Here is a 22,626-nt window from a genome sequence, read left to right as displayed (position 1 = left end):
TGTTTATATATTTGCCCCTGGGGTAAAAATTTTCATTGGGGCAAATTTATTATTGGATGTCATTGGATGAAGCATTAAGTCAATTTTTACATTGTTTACAACAAACAGACATGGAAACCTTCAGATGTTGTGCCTAGTTTAATAAGTTGTTTTTTTACGATGATGAAATTTCAGGGTTTTAGTTAAAAGACTGAATTCATTGCAATGTTTTCCTGTACATCTCTATTTTGTAAAGAAAATAGCCACTTGATGATAATCAATTCTATGATAATGTTATCGATTATCTATGACTTAGGTCATGAACAAACAGTTTTTGATAGTACTTGGTCATCGTAGATATTCTCCTTTATACACTAGTGTTTTTCCCTACTCTAAAGAAATCTTTGCACAAAAATAATTTAGTTTTGAGCTTTGAGGCAATTTTCTCAAGATTTATCTTGTTTGTTTTATTAAATTTAATATATTTGTAAAAATCTGAACATTGTAAGGTTACAACTAGGTTGAAAATGAAAAGCAGAAACAAAAAAAGTTAAGCTCCTTCTCCTATTATCTAACACAGTGGTTTGAGGATAGGTGGATGATTTAGATCCTTAATGATATTATTTCTTGTATGTCATAATGTCAGTGTAAATAAAATATGGTTTAAGTTTTTCCAAGAGTACATTTAAGGTGCTAAATTGCCCATCTATCTTCAAACCACTGTGTTTTCTAAGCTTGGTGAGCAGTAACCACTCAATGATCACACAGTATACATTTTTTGCCCTAACGGAAAATTAAATAGCTGTTGAAGAGATTGCTTTAATCAATATTTGTTTTTGTGACAACTTCCAGCTGGCTGTTGTGATCTTGTACAGGAAAGGGTAATGACATGTAGGGTTTGAACAATATCATAATCCTATTATTTTGAGGTCAAATGATTTGTTGACATATTTTTGAAGATCAAGGCTTTACTTGTTGTTGAATCTTATACATATAATATATAAGTGGGTTTTCCAAAAACAGCAATTAATAGTTAACTTATAAGACAGAATAAAGATAAAAACATAAAAAAATAGGCGAGTATTTGACACAATCCTTTGTAAATTAAGACTAAACATTTCAAGGCAGTACACTCAAAAGTAACCTTTAAATAGACAATTGAAATAATGGTAGTTTTTTTAGCCTTACTGACCTTAGACCTTATGCCATGGCACGGGGTCTGATGTCTGTCTGTCAGTCTGTAAACAAGTGCTTGCAAATGCAATAAAGCCTTCATTTATTATGCCACATTTATCAAACTTCTACAGTAGCTAGATATCTATAAGAGCTTTTGTTCCTTTCGAAAACCAGCCAGATCTGTCAATGCATGACAGGATTCCATTGAAGCCCTTGGGATAGTGAAAATTGCAATAATTGACCTTGTGAACTAGATAAATTCTTCATTTTTAGCTTGACTGGCCAAAGGCGATGGTAATGTGTACGTAGTATGTGCGTCCGTGCGCCTGTAAACAATTGCTTGTGAACACGATACAATCTTCAGTTTTGATTGTATATTAGCCAAACTTGTACAGTATTTAGGTATCTGTCCTCAGATTTTGAAAGTGCAACGTTTTCTGCTGACCCAAACACAAAACGTGAACTATATGTTTGTTGCCTATTACCCATACATGCTAGATGGATTGAAAATGACCACAAGAGCCATGCCAGTAGAGCATAGGCCCTCATGGGCCTCTTGTGTTAACTGACGTCTTATACAGTAGCTAGACATTCATAAGAGCTAGTTACATTTTAAAAACCAGCAAGATCTGTCTGTGCATGACTTGATTATGGCTCTTTGAAATTGGCAAAATGGCTGTTATTTCAATTATTTTCTGACCAAACTTATACAGTAGCTCGATATCCATTAGAGCTCAAATTCTTTTAAAACCAGCTGTATCCTTCCATACATGACTTGATCATGATCTTTGAATAAGTTAAAATTGCAATAATTGAGCTGGTGAAGACAATAGATGTTTACCAAACTTATACATTAGTAAGATATCAATGAGAGCTCTTTTCCTTTGAAAAAACCCAGCCATATCCGTCCATGCATAACTGGAATATGGCCCTTTAAATTTGGCAAAATTATTTTAATTTTAAATGTTTTTACTATAGGTAGATATCTATTAGAGCTCAGGTCCTTTCAAAAATCAGATTTAATTTAGCTTGTGAACATTATAATAGCTCCTTAACAGTAATTTATTATTGGATGTTTACCAACAGTGATTCGATATCTATTAGATCTGTTCATGCATGACTGGATTAAGCCCTTGAAGTAGTGTTAGTCACAAATGCAATAATGAAACTTGTGAACACATAAGACCCTTCATTTGAAATCTGATGTTAACCTGTTAATACAGTAGTAAAGTTAGATATCTGTGAGAGCTTGTTTCCTTTCCAAATCTAGCCAGAGCATACCAAGCATGACTCGATTATGGCCCTTGAAATTTGTAAAATTGCTTTAATGGAGCTTGTGAGCACAATAGCGTCCTCACTTATTATCTGATCTTTGCCACACTTATACATTAGTTAGATATTTATGAGGGTGTAAGATATTCATGAAAGATTGACTCCTGTCTGAAATCAGCAAGATTTGCCCATACATGACTGGACTGAAATTGTCAGAAATGCTATAATAGAGCTTAATAATAATAATCTGAAAATTTATTTTATGTCATAAAGGCCTCTGAGGGTTAAAATCTGGTTATAAATGGATCATATGCGTTATTTGTGTCAAAAAGAGTAGAATACACCCTCAGTCATGACTAGCAAAAAAACAACAACTAATTTTGCATTGAAACTTTACAACCAAAACTATATATATATGTTTTCACCCTGGAACAACACCTGCAAAAAGTGATGCACCTTTGAAATACCCAGGGTGTGTGTGTGTGTGTGCCTGAATTGGGTGTATGAAGGTCTTTTCGTGTGTGTGTGGGGGGGGGACTGCATCTGATGTGGCCTTTTTATTTGAGTTTAAGTTGGTACAAAATAAATATATTTTCTATAGGTTTGTTATTGTTTCCTGTCATAAGCCGTTATCTTAAAATGTTAAAGTAATTCATTTGAGATTTTACATGCACCCCGGTATGTATTTTCAAGTTATAAATATTGTGAAGTACATGTTGATAATATTAATCCGAATCAGTAGGATATATTTGGAGGAGTTATTGCCCTTTGTGAGTATATAGTACATTTCAAATTACCTGCATCTACAGGTAACAACAGTATAATTGAGTTTTCACACTAATGGAAGAAGAAGAAGAAACGGATAGAATAAGTATACTAGCTGGGGCTGTGTCTCCCACAGGTAGCGCATCTTCCACAATGCTGAGCAGCTTGGAAACTAGTCCTGACCCCATTGGAAGCCCAGAGGAATGCTCTAGCTCTGAGTCCATGATACAAAACTCCCCTAGAGACTCTCATAACATGTCCAGGTAAGCGCTAAATGTAGTTTAAAATAAATCTCTGATTAAGAAATAGTACATGCATAGCAGGGCTTCTAAATGTTGAAATCTGAAATGGTCTGGGACCATCGACCCCACCTTCTCCTAAAATATAAAATCCCCCCCCCCCATTTATCTTCGATGTTTTTAAACAGTGAAGTTAATAATCATGGAGCAGAATAGGCAATGTCAATACCACGTTAAGTTTGATCATATAATTACAACAGTTAATCAACAAATATTTTTAACAAAATGATTTAGTTTTCTTGCCCATTTCATATATGCAAAAGAGTTATTACCAAAACAAATGGTACAACAGCATTTTATTTTAAGGAAACCAGAGGCTTTTTTGCTCAAGGGAACAGCCTGTAAACAGCATAAAATTTCATGAAAAAATCAAAGATCAAAGTATGATTTGAAAAGTATTTTATACCGGTAATCATGTACAGTGAATATTTATGAACAGAATTTAAAGTATCAGTACTTAAATCATACTTAATGATGGTAAATTCAGCGTTTAAGGTCTTATTATATATTTCTTACATATTGCAGGCGATCGCGAAAACAAGGGGAGAAGTTAAGACGAGAGAAACTAAACAGCCTTGTATCGCAGCTTGCGGAGGAAATTCCTATGGTGAAGCATGCTCACAGACGCCTCGACAAGTCCGCCATTCTCCGCCTAACTGTCAACTTTATGAAGCTTAACCTAGGTGTGTTTCATGGATAAACATTGCATGTTCAAATAAGTTCTTCATGTTAAATATGTTAAAGTAATCTTTTTTGAGACTGTTATCATATGAAAAAAGACAAAAAATCAATGCACATGTTAACTTACTTTTTAATATTTTATACTGTCTCAGATGATTTTATTAACGACAGACATTCTCAGTGTGTGTATATACCACGTTATAAATTGCATCATAAATGCTATGTTGGAAGACACACTGATTCTTATCAACGAGTTTGCTACAAAATATCATAAGACGAATAATCTCCTTTAATTAACGCCACAAATTCAGTATGTTTTACTGCCTAAATCAAATTTTGTCTAAACTGACTAATCAACTATTGCTTCCGACATAAAGGCTGGATTTGTATATTTTATGAAACAATTACTGGAATGAAACAAAATTATGTTTCGTTTTATTTTTTTAATTGAAATTAATTTAGGTCAGGGCTGGTATCAAATATTGGTCTTAAATGGATCTAAGAACGATGTAGCTAATCAGATTACTTGTTATTTATAACTGACCAATAGAGTGAATGAAGTCAATAATGTATGACCATAAGATTAACTTAAGTCGCATATTGAATACCACCCCAGAGATGAATCCAATAACCACCTTAGATATAACTTAATTTTATGAGTAGAATCTGAGTGTTTTGAATCGACTTAAAAATTAATTTGCTAATAAACTGAAATGGAACCATTAAGGCATACAAGTAAGAATGAGGATAAAGTATTTATATTGAACATGTCCTTAAATTGACATTAAAGCTGCACTCTCACAGATTGAATGTTTTGACAACTTTTTAAAAAAAATTTTTTTAATTTTTGTCTTGGAACAAGTGAATTTTTGCGAAAACCTATGGAAACCAGTTATATAACACTGCTGACAAAAAATAAGATTGCAGAATTTTTTTTAAGTTAAAAAAAATGATGTTTTATGCATTTTTCTTAATCTGTTAGTAATGGTTTAAGCCACAAAACATTATTTTTCGAACAGAAATATGAAAATCTATGATCTGATTTTTTGTCAGCAATCTTATATTATTGGTTTGCAGATATTGACACAAAAATTTGCTCTTTCCAAGACAAATTATAAAAAAGTTGTAAAAATGGTAAATCTGTGAGAGTGCAGCTTTTAGTAAGTATACAGTGACTATTCCTAGTACTCAATTCAGATGTGTGTTTTTTTCTTTTCAGGTTTGAAACAGAAGTTGTCCAGGACACACACGATCCATGAGATTGGCTTGCTGAGTTGGATAAAGAGGGTATATATATATACATGCAATGTAACTAGTACATTGTATTAAAATACAAATATACATGTACTTCATGTAATTTGATGATTATACTGTAAATCAATTGTACAACATTTTGGTGTAAAGTGTCCCACAATTTGCATATATATAGGCAAATATTGTTTGCTTCAGGGTTAAAAAAATATATATTTCATCGAGTGACACCATAACTTATGTTCATACAATTATTTTTTTCATCTCTTCCTGTAAGCAGTATAATTTAATTTATTGATTGATGTTTATCCAGGGTTAAAAGAATATGCACTATAAAATAAATTATACAATAAAATCAATGTTAACCTTGAGTAGTAATTAAAAAAATATTTAATATATCACAGAAACTTATCACAACATGCTTAATTCCAAAATGCAACAAGTATAGTTAAGTGCTGGGATACATTTCTTTAGAGTACTATAACACTGCTATTACATGGTCTATAAAAAATGTTTATAAATGTTTGTCATGAGAGCATACACACAAAAAAACCTGCCATATTTACCTATTTTTAAATAGAGGTTGGAATAAACACGACTCAGAGGTCAATAATGAAATACACTGACTCATCCATTTATAAAAAAAACACACAATGAAACTTAACCCATCTACCGGTACGTTTAAATTTGCAGGAACGTTTGTTGTGTTTTCATATACATATTATTGTTTTTGTCAAAAAAAGTAAATTACCCTTTATTTCTGCAAAATCAACGTCATTGATTTGAAGTGTTAAATACATTCTAATGTCGCTAATATATATATCACTTTCTGCCTACATTATTGTCGATGTTAAAAGTGGATTTGAATTCAGTTGACAGAAGTCATGGAGAAGATTTAACCTAAAAAAGTTCTGTACTTGTGCGCTACATATACTGTTTAAAATAAACAATTCACCAGGATTACCTGCACTTACCAGCACAAGGGGTACTCAGTTTTTGTTTCCATCATGTATTAAAATTGTTTTTTACCTATAGACTGTAAAAATGCTGTCATTATGACCAAAAACCATAACTGACTGAGGTGTCAGCTGATTTCAATCGAGAGGGTTTCATTTACAGTAACTGTTTTGTACCTTGTTGATATGGACAATGTTTAGTATAAGTGAATAGCATTGGAATTTATCAGCAAGGTAGATAAAGAACAAATATGCCCATTCTACTTGTTACTGATTCAATATGGGAGTTAATGTGTAGACTAAAACAAAGAAAACATTATCAAACATGTTAAAACCTTGGATGGCCTATGGTTCTCAAACAGGTACAACCCTTGGATGGCCCACGGTTCTCAAACAGGTACAACCCTTGAATGGCCCATGGTTCTCAAACAGGTACAACCCTTGAATGGCCCATGGTTCTCAAACAGGGACAACCCTTGAATGGCCCATGGTTCTCAAACAGGTACAACCCTTGAATGGCCCATGGTACTCAAACAGGTACAACCCTTGAATGGCCCATGGTTCTCAAACAGGTACAACCCTTGAATGGCCCATGGTTCTCAAACAGGTACAACCCTTGAATGGCCCATGGTTCTCAAACAGGTACAACCCTTGAATGGCCCATGGTTCTCAAACAGGTACAACCCTTGAATGGCCCATGGTACTCAAACAGGTACAACCCTTGAATGGAATGGCCCATGGTACTCAAACAGGTACAACCCTTGAATGGCCCATGGTTCTCAAACAGGTACCACCCTTGAATGGCCCATGGTTCTCAAACAGGTACCACCCTTGAATGGCCCATGGTTCTCAAACAGGTACAACCCTTGAATGGCCCATGGTACTCAAACAGGTTCTAACCTTGGATGGCCCATGGTTCTCAAACAGGTACAACCCTTGAATGGCCCATGGTTCTCAAACAGGTACAACCCTTGAATGGCCCATGGTACTCAAACAGGTACAACCCTTGAATGGAATGGCCCATGGTACTCAAACAGGTACAACCCTTGAATGGCCCATGGTACTCAAACAGGTACAACCCTTGGATGGCCCATGGTACTCAAACAGGTACAACCCTTGAATGGCCCATGGTTCTGAAACAGGTACAACCCTTGAATGGCCCATGGTTCTCAAACAGGTACAACCCTTGAATGGCCCATGGTTCTCAAACAAGTACAACCCTTGGATGGCCCATGGTTCTCAAACAGGTACAACCCTTGAATGGCCCATGGTACTCAAACAGGTACAACCCTTGAATGGCCGATGGTTCTGAAACAGGTACAACCCTTGAATGGCCCATGGTTCTCAAACAGGTACAACCCTTGGATGGCCCATGGTACTCAAACAGGTACAACCCTTGAATGGCCCATGGTACTCAAACAGGTACAACCCTTGAATGGCCTATGGTTCTCAAACAGGTACAACCCTTGAATGGCCCATGGTTCTCAAACAGGTACAACCCTTGAATGGCCCATGGTACTCAAACAGGTACAACCCTTGAATGGAATGGCCCATGGTACTCAAACAGGTACAACCCTTGAATGGCCCATGGTTCTCAAACAGGTACCACCCTTGAATGGCCCATGGTTCTCAAACAGGTACAACCCTTGGATGGCCCATGGTTCTCAAACAGGTACAACCCTTGGATGGCCCATTGTTCTCAAACAGGTACAACCCTTGGATGGCCCATGGTTCTCAAACAGGTAAACCCCTGGATGGCCCATGGTTTTCAAACAGGTACAACCCTTGAATGGCCCATGGTTCTCAACAGGTACAACCCTTGAATGGCCCATGGTTCTCAAACAGGTACAACCCTTGAATGGCCCATGGTACTCAAACAGGTACAACCCTTGAATGGAATGGCCCATGGTACTCAAACAGGTACAACCCTTGAATGGCCCATGGTACTCAAACAGGTACAACCCTTGAATGGCCCACGGTACTCAAACAGGTACGACCCTTGAATGGCCCATGGTACTCAAACAGGTACAACCCTTGAATGGCCCATGGTTCTCAAACAGGTACAACCCTTGAATGGCCCATGGTACTCAAACAGGTACGACCCTTGAATGGCCCATGGTACTCAAACACGTTCTAACCTTGGATGGCCCATGGTACTGAAACACTTTCTAACCTTGGATGGCCCATGGTACTCAAACACTTTCTAACCTTGGATGGCCCATGGTACTCAAACACTTTCTAACCTTGGATGGCCCATGGTACTCAAACACTTTCTAACCTTGGATGGCTTATGGTACTCAAACACTTTCAAACATGTTAAAACCTTAATTGGCCCATGGTTTTCAAACATGTTAAAACCTTGGATGGCCCATGGGACCCAAACATGTTAAAACCTTGGATGGCCCATGACATTCAAACATGTTAAAGCCTTGGATGGCCCATGGGACCCAAACATGTTAAAACCTTGGATGGCCCATGACATTCAAACATGTTAAAGCCTTGGATGGCCCATGTTACTCAAACATGTTAAAGCCTTGGATGGCCCATGGGACCCTAACATGTTAAAGCCTTGGATGGCCCATGGTTCTCAATCATGTTAAAGCCTTGGATGGCCCATGGTTCTCAATCATGTTAAAACCCTAGATGGCCCATGTTACTCAAACATTTTAAAACCTTGGATGGGCCATGGTTCTCAAACATGTTAAAGCCCTGGATGAACCATGTAACTTAAACATGTTAAAATCTTGGATGGCCCATGGTTCTCTATCATGTTAAAACCTTGGATTGCCCATGATTCTCATACAAGTTAAAACCATAGATGGCCCATGGTTCTAAAACATGTTAATACCTTGGATTGCCCACGGTTCTCAAACATGTTAATAAGTTGGATGGATGATTCTCAAACGCGTTCAAACCTTGTATTGCCCATGGTTCTCAAACATGTTAAAACCCGAGATAAACCATGTTACTGAAACATGTTAAAGCCTTGGATGGCCCATGGTTCTTAAACATGTTAAAACCCTGGATGAATCATTTTTCTCAGACATGTTAAAGCCTTGGATGGCCCATGTTACTATAACATGTTAAAACCCTGGATGGCCCATGGTACTTAAAATGTTAAAACCCTGGATGACCCATGTTACTATAACATGTTAAAACCCTGGATGACCCATGTTAATATAATATGTTAAAACTAGGGATGGCAACGAGTAGTAAAATTAATACGCGAGTACTCGGACAATCGTTCGATCGAGTACTCGGGTACTCGATTACTCGGGAAAATTGATTATGTGTTCACAAAGACAAGATTGTGTATATATGTATCGTTAATGACGTATATTGTGCGTTGGTCGTACTATTGGTCATTTTCACCTTTAAAGTTAACTTTCATTACGTGTTTTAATAAAAAAAACGATATAAAAAGAAAACAATTGTTGTTTCAGGCTTTTAATTTGTCTTATTCGTTTCATTTTATACCAGTTTGGACTGCAGAAATGAACAACAATCAGAATTACAATGAACGAAAATTAATAGCATTCATAAAAATAGTGAATGAAATTCAATACGAAGTTCAGTTGTTCAGTTGTTTACTCTACAATTTTTTTGTTTTAAATGATAGTTTTTCGTACTGTGCAATTCTTGTTTACCTCATTAATATTCATAATTCTTGATTTAAAATATCAACCAATCAATTGTGATAATCATTGCAAAAATAGTTAAAATACGCCCATTAAAAAATCAATTCTCGATACTCTTTCGCTCGTTAGCGTCCGTTGTTTGGTGGAAGGTCTCTAATTGGTATACAATAGAATTGTGTAGGTGAAAGTACTGCTATCAAAACTTCGCTAATTGACATAAGTGCTAATTTGAAATAGGGGCCCTTTGTTGACAGTTTGCAACTATTACAACAACTGTCAACTAATTGACTGAGGTCAATTGTGTACACAGCGGGGATTAGAGGGACCGTAAATTGTCCTCTTGGCAAAAACCAGATCTGATATTTTGTCTGTAAATCGTGTACTAGTATTTGGTGATTTTTTTTTCCGAGTACTCCAGTAGTGATTTGGTACTCGAGTACTCGGACGTTCACTCGAGTACTCGGGTACTCGTTGCCATCCCTAGTTAAAACCCTGGATGGCCAATGGTACTTAAAATGTTAAAACCCTGGATGACCCATGATACTATAACATCTTAAAACCCTGGATGGCCCATTGTACTTAAACATGTTAAAACCCTGGATGACCCATGTTACTATAACATGGTAAAACCCTGGATGACCCATGTTACTATAACATCTTAAAACCCTGGATGACCCATGTTACTATAACATGGTAAAACCCTGGATGACCCATGATACTATAACATCTTAAAACCCTGGATAGCCCATGTTACTATAACATGGTAAAACCCTGGATGACCCATGTTACTATAACATGGTAAAACCCTGGATAGCCCATGGTACTATAACATGGTAAAACCCTGGATGACCCATGTTACTATAACATGGTAAAACCCTGGATGACCCATGTTACTATAACATGGTAAAACCCTGGATGACCCATGTTACTATAACATGGTAAAACCCTGGATGACCCATGTTACTATAACATGGTAAAACCCTGGATAGCCCATGGTACTATAACATGGTAAAACCCTGGATGACCCATGTTACTATAACATGGTAAAACCCTGTATGACCCATGTTACTATAACATGGTAAAACCCTGGATAGCCCATGTTACTATAACATGGTAAAACCCTGGATGACCCATGTTACTATAACATGGTAAAACCCTGTATGACCCATGTTACTATAACATGGTAAAACCCTGGATAGCCCATGTTACTATAACATGGTAAAACCCTGGATGACCCATGTTACTATAACATGGTAAAACCCTGGATAGCCCATGGTACTATAACATGGTAAAACCCTGGATGACCCATGTTACTATAACATGGTAAAACCCTGGATGACCCATGTTACTATAACATGGTAAAACCCTGGATGACCCATGTTACTATAACATGGTAAAACCCTGGATAGCCCATGTTACTATAACATGGTAAAACCCTGGATGACCCATGTTACGATAACATGGTAAAACCCTGGATAGCCCATGGTACTCAAACATGTTAAAGCCTTGGATGGCCTATGGAAGCCCTGTTGAGATTATGTGCAATGAGGTCCTTGGTATTTATGCTTTATAATTTCAAATAATTAAAAAATGAAAATGTATTAATAAGATTAACAAGGAGATGTAGTTGAAGGATAAAAAATAGAAGGTTTCCACAATTTGTTCACAACTTTGTTAAAGTTAACAATGTTGTTAATGTCATTGGTGTTAACTTTCAAATCTTTTTTGCTCTGGAACAAACATGGTTACATTTGTGATCGGCAGAATTTGAACAAGGTTTCAGACACCTTCTTCATCTGTATATAATTTATTTACATATATGAGCATGCCATAAAATATTTCACCTTTAACAACGATGTTAATCATGTTGTTAACTTTAACAATGTTCTGAACAATCGGCCCATTGTTTCTGAACTGACAACACTTGTCATGTCTATGACATTGAGTATTATCATGCAATATTCATGCTTGCTTTATCCAGCAGATGGCTTTTAACATATTTTTTTTATATATGAAAATTGTTTAAGATCTTATTAATGTCAGCTTGCATTGCAATCCAGCCTATTTATTGCGCATTAGAGTTCAGAAATGTTTTCTTTCCCAAGTGATATGTATTTGTTGAATATTAGTGAACATTCTTCACAAACACAAAACTTTCTTTCATACACAATGGACACTTATCATTAGCAATATTTTCAACATTCAAGGCAACCATATTGGCAAGACTAATGATTTTCTCACTTTCTCTTGGCCCTTAATTAACTGTTCATAAAACTAATGATCTTGTTTTGACATATTTCCTGTTGGTCTTTTAGTCCCAGATGAAATTGTATGAGAGCAGAACTTAAGAAATTTCTAGTTTGAGAATCGAGGCATTTCTATACATTAATTTAATGATTGAGTTTACTTTGCTAACAATGCTATTTATTACAATACGTTTTCCAGATAGTGATAGCGAGCTGTTAAGTGTAAGGCATAGCTGCTTAATAAACACTGTGAGGAATCAATAAATTGAACTTTGCATATAATATTAAAGTCTTTAACATGCTATGGGCACATCTTGTTTTTGAGAAAAAAAAATCAAAGTAGAACAGGCAATGTTTTATACGAACATGTTCTAGAAAGTCTGTAGTATTTGAAACTGGTTTGGATATGTCAAAGCTACAGTGGCACAGAGGCCCCAACTTAGAAAATTGAGGCCACAACTTAAGTAAATACTAATACATATACTAGTAATTCAAAATAGTTTATGTCCTTTACACATAGTACTTAGATGGTTGAAGTTAAGACCAAGAGAGTACAGTGACGTTGTGAAAAATTTCCTTTTTTTCTTCCTTTTAAGCTATTTTGTATTGAGTTTGAGGAGTCGGGATTGTGAAATGTATGATCCTTTATTTGATATCATTTTTAAGGTAAAGGATTCGTACCTTTATATTGTTTGAAAATTCTTCATGTCAACTTACATTACAGACCTCTTCAAGGTCATTGGAAGGTCAAAATACCATAAAGTGCAAGAACAAAATTTAACCTTTGGATATAACTTGAATCATTAAAGAAAACTTGGTAGCTCTAGCAGAAACATTTGTTGATTTGTACGTCTTTTTTCAATCCAGTTAGACTGGCCTTTACATCTGCTAAGGATGTTAATAAATTGTCTGTTTTTAAATTGTTTTTGCATGAAATCAAAATCAATATTCATAGTTCATTTCTAGTAATATCTTGCTAATCTGTTTCAGGTCACGAGAAACACGATGTTTATAATATCTTCTTGTGGTACCATCCTTTACGTGTCTCCTAAAGTACTGGATATAACCGGCTTCCACCAGGTAGACATCAGACTCAAAACCATCATAACTTTTCCCAGGAATAACAATATAATGCTTGAAAGAAATAGATTACTTTCTTTGAAATATTTATAGGGCATCATGTTAAAAGTGCAGTAAAACTTAATGACAAAACTAAAAAGAACCATACTATATTGTTAAAGTGGAAGTTTTTTATGTCTTCAAATATCTTTTTAAACTTATTTCATTTCTATATGCTCCATGTAGTTGTTTGCGGTTTATTTTAACTATTGAAAATTTGTTCAATCATTTGCGTATTTGGCATATTTATTTCATTGACAACTTGTGGCACACTAATCCTAGAATTGTACAAGTTGTTTCAATCCTGTGTATGAGGTCAAGACACTTGACGCGCTGTAATTATGACTCAGATCGCTTGACGAACTTTGACACAAAGCAAAACACTTGTAGTATGCAGAGCAAAAATTCGGTCATCCAATCAAATTGCATCAATCTGTAACACTAACAGAGTCGGGTCGTCAAGGGATAGAACAATGCCAATGTAACCTAAATAAGCTGTGTCTTAAAGGACTGGGGCCATATTCAATATAATTCTTATCCTTATCCTTAGACATGCCTCACTGAATCCATTGGCATTCATTCCATTGGCCAGTTATTTTTACAGTCCAATCAAAAGACTTGGAGTCTAATTTTAAAAATAAGATATCTCTAAGATGATTATTGAATACAGCCTTAGGTTATCAAGTTTGACAGAAAATTCAATCAATGCAAAAAAGTACAAATGTGATACAGTCCGTGGAAAGCTGAAAATTGCTTCAAGTGTTAGAAAATGAAAAAATGTGATTAACAAAATTGTTTTTAACTTTTAAATGTGTATCCATTAAACTTTCAGAGCAGTTAGTTAACAACCATGGCATTAACAAAGTTGTTGACTTTAACAAGGTCCTAAACAATCTGCCCACAGGGTGTTGAGAAATTTAAAGTATTAATATCAGGGGGCTTATGGCATGGGGAAATGTTCTTATGTTTCTTGGAGTAAAGCAATTTTGTACTGCCTCACATTTTACTTTAGTTTACAAAACCATCTGGTGAACTTAACTGTAGTACGGGCTCACATTTGACTTTGATATTTAATATCACGCAGTGAACTTAAGTGTTTATATACTGAATGTCTGTGCTATCAAAGTTTGAGGTTGTTTTCTTCTCAGATGGAAAACAATTGCACGGTTTGACCACAATTAATATATAACTTGTATGGCATTTACCTACCCTCATTTTTCGGTGTAGGTAGGTAGGTTTTTAGGTCTAAAAGCCAAAGTCCAGAAGAGCTTATGCCTTGGCATGGTGTCCATTGTTCATCTTTTTGTATTTGCATCCGTAACTCATGCTTGTGAATGTGATAAAATGTTCAGTGTTGAATGTATCTTCATCAAACTTATACAGTAGCTAAATATCCATGTGAGCTGGTTAAACCAGCCTGATACGCGCATGCATTACTAATTTATGGCCTTTGAAATTATCAAATTATCATTGTTGCCAAGTGAAAACTTACAATCTTAGGAAAACAATCTGAATTATTTGAGTGTAGTTGATTTTTAGCTTGATTATTCGAAGAATAGGTGGGCTATACTACTCGCCCCAGCGTCAGCGTCGGCGTCCGGTTAAAGATTTAGGGCAAGTTGGGATTTTCACTTATAAGTCCAATACCCTTCATTCAATTGACTTAATACTTCACACAGTTGTTCAGGGCCATCACATGATGAGGTTAGATAACTCCATATTATTCTTTACACAGATTATGGCCCCTGATTGACTATGGAACTTAGGTTAAAGTTTAAGGGCAGGTTAGGTTTTATTAATAACTTCTATACCCTTTGTTCAATTGACTTAATACTTCACACAGTTGTTCAGGACCATCACACAATAAGGTTACATAACTCCATATTATTTTTAATACAAGTTATGGCCCCTGATTGACTTTGGTTAAAGTTTTAGGGCAGGTTAAAGTTTTAGGGCAAGTTGGGATTTTCACTTAAAACTCCAATACCATTCATTCAATTGACTTAATACTTCACACAGTTGTTCAGAGCCATCACATAATGAGGTTAGATAACTCCATATTATCTTTTACACAAATTATGGCCCCTGATTGACTATGGAACTTAGGTTAAAGTTTAAGGGCAGGTTAGGTTTTATTAATAACTTCTATACCCTTTGTTCAATTGACTTTATACTTCACACCGTTGTTCAAGACCATCACACAATAAGGTTACATAACTCCATATTATTTTTAATACAAGTTATGGCCCCTGATTGACTTCGTTTAAAGTTTTAGGGCAGGTTAAAGTTTTAGGGCAAGTTGGGATTTTCACTTAAAACTCTAATACCATTCATTCAATTGACTTAATACTTCACACAGTTGTTCAGAGCCATCACATAATGAGGTTAGATAACTCCATATTATCTTTTATACAAATTATGGCCCCTGATTGACTATGAAACTTAGGTTAAAGTTTTAGGGCAGGTTGGGATATTTATTTAATAACTTCTTTACCCTTCATTCAATTGACTTAATACTTCACACAAGTGTTCAAGACCATCACCCAATGAGGTTACATAACTCCATATCCTTAATACAAGTTATGGCCCCTGATTGACTTCGTTTAAAGTTTTAGGCAAGTAAAAGTTAATGGCAAGTTGGGATTTTAATAAAAAGAACTTCTATACCTTTAATTCAATGCACTTAATAAAATTCAAAATTATTTACGACCATCTTACAACAAGAAACATAACTCCATTTTAACCCTAAATACAAATTATGTCCCTTGAATATTTTTTTTTTTTTTTTATAATTTCTTTTGACATTTTTACATTCTTAACCATATTTTTACCAAGGGAAAACTAGGAGGGCTATACTATATGGCCCTTGATTTTTTTGATTTTTTTTTAAATTTTATTTTAATTTCTTTTGAAAGGCATATTTATATATTCTTTACCACATTTTCATAATGGAAAATCAAGTTATTTGAATGACTTGTGTCATTGTTCGGGTGGTGGGAGGGCAGCATCAAAGTCACCTTATGTATTGAATAATTTTAGTTAGGTTTGACATAAATAGACCAAACGTGGTAATATTACATTGTTATTATATTCACTTCTTAGTCAAAGCGGCGAAGTTGCGCGCGCTGTCTTACGACAGCTCTTGTTAACTCTACTGGCCAAATTTCCTGCCCTCAGGTGGTGTTTGTCGTCCGTGCGCCTGTTTATAAACAATTGCTTGTGAACATGTACAGACTTCAGTTTTGTTTCTCAATCAAACTTGTACAGGAGCTAGGTATCCATAAGAGCTAGGTTCCGTATTTAAACCAGCATGATCTGCCCATACCTGACTGAATTATGTCCCTTGAAATGCTGTGGCATAACAAATGTATTCTCTAGGGGAGGCAACTTGTATAAGAGTTGTGTTTTCTTGTATTGATTATCTCCCTTTGCCATTAGGGAAACATTGTGGGTTCAGTATACTGCCTATTACTTTTGATAAAAAATACCAAAAAGTCATGCCAGTAGATCATATGCCATTGTGGGCCTCTTGTTTGTTTTTGTTGTAATTTCTTTACATCTTTTCTCTTCTTAATCCCATATTGATTTTTTTTTAAATATGAGCAATGGAAAGGCTAAAACAGTCATGTAATTTTTGAAGTTGGGTAATGAAACAACAAAAAAACTTTAATGTTGTTGGCCTTGGCAACATGTCTTGGTGTTTTGGTATATTATTATAAACAGAATTTAACATTTGATAAAACATCAATAATTGTCGTAAACTTTCAACTTATTCCATTTTTCTGGTTTATTTCAGACAGACATGATTGGGTTTCATATTGACAAGTTTGTTCACCCCGAGGATGTAGAAGTTTTGATGGGCCAGTTTGTAAATGGCCCAAAATCGCCTGTCTTTACGGCTATGTTTAAGTCAGACGGTGAAAATACCTTACCAGAGTATTGTAAGTTATGTTTTCCTTTTCTTAAATGTTCTTCATAATTTTAACCCTTATATTATACATCAGGGGTTCTAAGGTTAAGGGTTGATTCTGAAGTCAGATAGAGAGTTTGATTTGGTACAGTTGTCAGGGCTTTTTATAGTACCCACGGGTTTGACAATCGGACCCATTCAAAGCAAAATATATGGTATTTTCCCAATCTTCAAAAAAAAATCCCAATCATAAGTACGATTTTTTTTTCAAGGTATTTTTACCTGTACTGGTTCATTCAACATCCTATTAATAAATTATGTGATTTTAAGTTTTGGGGATAATTGAATTCAGAAATCATTGATTTTCATCACTTTCTGAAATCAGTATGAATTATTATCTGTCATGATTTATTGCAATAGATATTTACACCCTAAGGATTGATACTTCAACCATTTTAGGTCTTTTGAAAGGAAATAGAAACTAATATTTAATATTTTACTCATTCGTAGGAGACTAAAAAGCTTGTTATTTTAACTGTAAAATTTCCTAATGTAGGCATATTCTTGAAGCAAATTTACCCAAATGTCTAGGGTCTTTTTCCCAAAATGGGCAGAAAAAGCCCTGGTTGTACAGTGGAAACTCACTAAACCGGATCTCCACAAAACCGGAATCCTCGGGATACCGGACTTTTTTCAGAGTCCCGGTTTTCCCCTTCTATTTTCAATGTAAAATAATCCCTACAAAACCGGAACCTCGGAATTCCGGATACCGGACAAAAAATCGAGAAAATTTGTTACTTGTCAACGTAATTTTACCTCACAAAACCGGACGTATATTTGTTCAAACATGTCAAAATGATGTTGTGTATTAGAAATTCGCAAGTCACTTGGTCACTTTGTTTTGACAGCCGGTGCGTCGTTAAATATTGCACCTGTGATGTTGTGTTAACTCGATAATCGATAATGATGATTGCGCTGTGGATTGACTGCCGCGCGATAATCAAACTTGTGAAAAGAAAATTGATTGAAACATTAATTTGTGTGTTGCAAAAAATAAAGAATTAGAAACGGTTATTAAGTGATCATTTTGGAGGGTTGTTTTATCTAAAGACTTCTATGATTGAATCAAATACGAGCGGTGCGTTAATTAAACTATCAAACATACTTAACAAGCATTAAATTACGCGAGTTGTTTTATTTTAAGACTTGGAAAAAAAGATGATTATAAAATTGCAGAAATGTTTAATTATGTTTATCACTTTTGTATGTGCTTTAATCATGTCTCAACCTCCGTCTAAACGTCAACTTCCCTTTAGGTTAACTCAGTTAATATTTTGAGACTTACTCCGTACATCAAATCCTCACTAAACCGGAATCCTCACTAAACCGGAAATTTTGCCCAGTCCGGACCTTGTCCGGTTTAGAGAGTTTCCACTGTATATAATAGATTGGCTCGGAATTTGCATTTTACACCGTAGAAAATACATTGAGATTAATTTAAGGGATTTTTGAAACACTTCATTGAGAACATTTGTTCATTTACAAATATAAATGGATTTAACAGCACCTTTGGGTGACATTCAAGGTTATATACACTAATTTCTCAAAGAAATGTTGCCCAAAATGAATTATTCCCAATATTTTTATTCCCAATATTTCCAATTATCACATGTGTAACATGTAACTCTCAATTTTTGCAAGCACTCAGTATCCAAAACTGACAAAAAAGGCCTGCAATTTCTTCCAAAATCTGTCTAGGGTCTTTTGAAAAAGCCCTTGGGTGTGTCCCTCTGTATCAGAGATGAATTGACACAGGTTTTAAGGGAGTATTACTTTTTGTTACCATGCCTTTGGTTTTAAATCCCTTCAACAACTCCTGAGGGACATTGACATTAGAAAGAACTCGTTATGAATCATACTTTGCTGTATGTGGAAAATTCTGTTGACCTTGAGATAGTGAAAGGATTTGAGCAGTTCATGATATCGAGGCATGGTAGTTTTCCATGAAGATGTTTTTTCCATTGACCTTGATTTTTGCTTTGAAATAAAAAAGATACCCAATTTCACTGACTGATACATTTTAATGGAAAATAAACTTAACCGATTTATGTCAACTTCTTTGAATGCATATGTGTGTTTCAGATTTCGCTCTCACAGTAATTCACTCTTACAAGAAAAATTGCTTGGTTTTAATTTTTTAGTGATCTATGATATAAATGTCTTTTTTTTTGTTCAGTACTTGCCAAGAAAATACATTCTTGCATTAATTCACAGTAATTTCTGTATTTTTACTTGGCGTGGAAATCTCTGACTTCCCATGATCGTGATAAATATGACTCACATGCCACAGCATGCCATCTCAGAATAATTTTGATATATTATGACATCCAGTTAAAACTGAAGAACTTTTAATAAATAAGCAGGTATATACTAAATATTACATAATTATTTTAAATCTTAAAACAGCTACATTTCTGAAGAACTATTTGACGTTGATGTCAATTAACTGCATGTCATGACGTTGTTCTCAGATTATTGTTACAGTTCTACAAGAAAAAGTAACATACATGTGTATGCGCGGCAGGTTGAGAATACAACATTCTGACTTACTGCATGTCTGGCAACCTGGCAAGCCTCATTACCAACTTCCACAAATGCCCTTCCATTGAATATTTTGATCGCCCCTCATACACATGAAAGATACTTTTATATTGGTAAAAGTTCAGCTAGTAAACTCTTCAACCAGAAATTTGTTTGTGTATTTTCCTTAAAAACATAGGCTTTGTGTCATTAAAAAGTTTTTTGAAGTAGATGTCAAGTCATACCATGTTTATACCTGAAACATTCATTTGAAACATTTTTTTGTCCCATTTCCAGTGGAGCAGCTAGAAGGGGAAGGTAACTGCTTCTTTGTACGCTTCCTGCAGTCGTTAAAGAAGAAACAACGCCTAGAAGGTGCCCCGGAGTACGAGACCATGATGGCTCACACACACTGTGAACAACATTCCTACCTCAACACAGGTATAATATTTAGTTATACTAATATTCTAAGTCAATTATAAACTGATAATGTATCAATATTCTTGCCAACAGACTGGTTTGGTACAACTTGTCAAACAATGTTGACTTGTTCCAAAGCTAAAAGACTCTTCAGAGAGAAATTCTATTCAAGAAAATAAATGTCATCCAAAAAAAATCCTATAAATTTCCTGAATATTTCTCTTCTACAGAAAACGAATTATGGCTGATAACAGTGGTGAAGCCTTTGAAGCAAGAACTCGTTTGTGAGGTTGAAACGAAGATCGCCGAGTTTACCCGCAATGATGAGTGGGCCACCATGCATGATATGGACAGCAAAATTGTTGCCCAGGATAACAGGTAATGTACAGAACTAGTATTGCATCCTTTCATGAAATCTAACATACTGTAAATATTCTGTTAAATATGCTTGCCTAAATAGATGTGCTGGGGGTCTTCTTGTGGGTCGTTTTGCTGATGTGACACTAAGAAGGCTTATCTTAACTCTAAAGCCAAAAAAATGGAAAATTGTTTAGATGGAAAGCATCCCTTTGGCGCCGTTATAATAGAGCACCTGCCCAGGCTGTTGTCATCATATGTTAACATAATACATAGGTAAAACTGAGAGGTGCAAATGATAAATGTCTCATTTGATTTGTTTTAATGGGAAAATAAAAGCTACAATTATTTGAAGTTAATTTTGATTTGTGTTGAAGAATTTAAAAATAGTTCTACAAAAAGATTCCCAGCAGTTTTTTTTAGGGCAGGCACGTTTAATAGGACTTTACAGTAATCGGTCATAAAAACTAGACTTATACATGTGGTCTAAGAAGGAAGTCATTTGACATTGAAAACACTATTTTTATTGCAAAACTGTTGACATATGCAGTAATTATTCCCTTCACATGGAATAGGAAGAGCAGCGCATAAAAACTTGACACCAGAAATTTCCGATATTGGAAGTTTTTCAGTTTAAACAACATAACACTTGGAAATAAACATGATTATAGAGATGGAAAGGTAGATCTCTATTTCCATTTCAGAAGCCATAGACATACTGATTGCTTCTATTCTCAAAATCAGTTTCAAAGTCATTATATTTGAATTTCCATTTTGTGTCAATAAGAAGTGAAGTGTAAATATCCACTTTTGGTGGTTAGTTTGATTGTACTAGCTAGGTGAAATAGGAGAACTTCTATAAAACCTAAACAATATTTTGATAGTTCTAAATTATTAGTTTTCATTTAACTTGGGAATTAATTTCAACCTACATGTTGGTAGCAGATGAATGCTACTGTTTCCTTTGTATGAATTCCTTTGGAATTCAAGCAAATTATTAACATATTGAAGAAGAATTTAAATGTTGTCCTCAATCTTCTTTGTTTTAATGTTAAAACTTGCTTTATTGCTTTGAGTCAGAAAGTATATCGCTGTCCTAAAATTTTCAGACACTTTCTTTGTGATGACAAGTATTATAACACACAAACATTAAGACATAGAAATGCATATGAATAGAATACCATTAAATATGTAAATAAAAACATTGAAATCAGCAATAACTCAGGTTGACATTAATAAATGAGAAATAAGCAAAATTCTTATTCTTAAATATCCCATTCACAATCAATAAATTCGACAATATTGAATCAGTAAAATTGTCAATAATTTATTTGTCACCTAATGCTGGATCATTATGCCCCCACAAAGTGGCGGCATATAGGGTTGCCCTTGTCCGTACGTACGTCTGTCTGTCTGTACGTACGTACGTACGTCCCGAAGATTGTTTCCGATCTAATTCTTGAAAACCGTTTGTCCAATCCTCACCAAACTTTAAACACATGTTTGTGACCATAATATCTTGATCAAGTTTGATAGTCATGGAAATCGCTTTAGTCATTTAGGAGTTACGGCCCTTTTTTGCCAAAAATACTTCAAAAATATATGTTTCCAATCTAATTCTTGAAAACTGTTTGTCCAATCCTCACCAAACTTTAAACACATGTTTGTGACCATAATATCTTGATCAAGTTCGATAGTCATGGAAATCGCTTTAGTCATTTAGGAGTTACGGCCCTTTTTTGCCAAAAATACTTCAAAAATATATGTTTCCAATCTAATTCTTGAAAAGTATGTGTCCAATGTGGATCCAACAAGTTTTTTCCTGCCTGAATGGCGCCATATAACCTATACAGTCTTGCGATGCTCAACTCAACTCAACTTATCCTATATGTGCAGATTATCCTGAATAATCATTATGGCTTATTTTCTGTGACAAAAAATCGAAGTGGGGGCATCCGTGTCCTATGGACACATTTC

General features: G+C 35.1%; 1 protein-coding gene across 2 annotated transcripts in view; it reads left to right on the top strand.

The window, feature by feature from the left end:
* Positions 1-22,626, top strand: part of LOC128227567 (uncharacterized) — a 42,731-nt gene that overhangs the window by 4,190 nt on the left and 15,915 nt on the right. The window contains exons 2-8 of one of the 2 annotated variants that reach the window (XM_052938220.1): positions 3,329-3,455; positions 4,017-4,174; positions 5,392-5,459; positions 13,254-13,343; positions 17,179-17,323; positions 20,170-20,313; positions 20,523-20,670. In XM_052938220.1, coding sequence (XP_052794180.1) covers positions 3,346-3,455; positions 4,017-4,174; positions 5,392-5,459; positions 13,254-13,343; positions 17,179-17,323; positions 20,170-20,313; positions 20,523-20,670 — 863 coding nt within the window. In that variant the 5' untranslated portion in view covers positions 3,329-3,345. Of the gene's footprint in view, positions 1-3,236; positions 3,456-4,016; positions 4,175-5,391; positions 5,460-13,253; positions 13,344-17,178; positions 17,324-20,169; positions 20,314-20,522; positions 20,671-22,626 lie in introns of both variants that reach the window. The other variant, XM_052938219.1, reaches the window with a different exon arrangement.

This window comes from Mya arenaria, chromosome 3, assembly GCF_026914265.1.
Source record: "Mya arenaria isolate MELC-2E11 chromosome 3, ASM2691426v1".
Classification (NCBI taxonomy): domain Eukaryota; kingdom Metazoa; phylum Mollusca; class Bivalvia; order Myida; family Myidae; genus Mya; species Mya arenaria.
The sequence above is the reverse complement of the archived record's forward strand: the minus strand, read 5'-3'. Positions and strand labels throughout refer to the sequence as shown.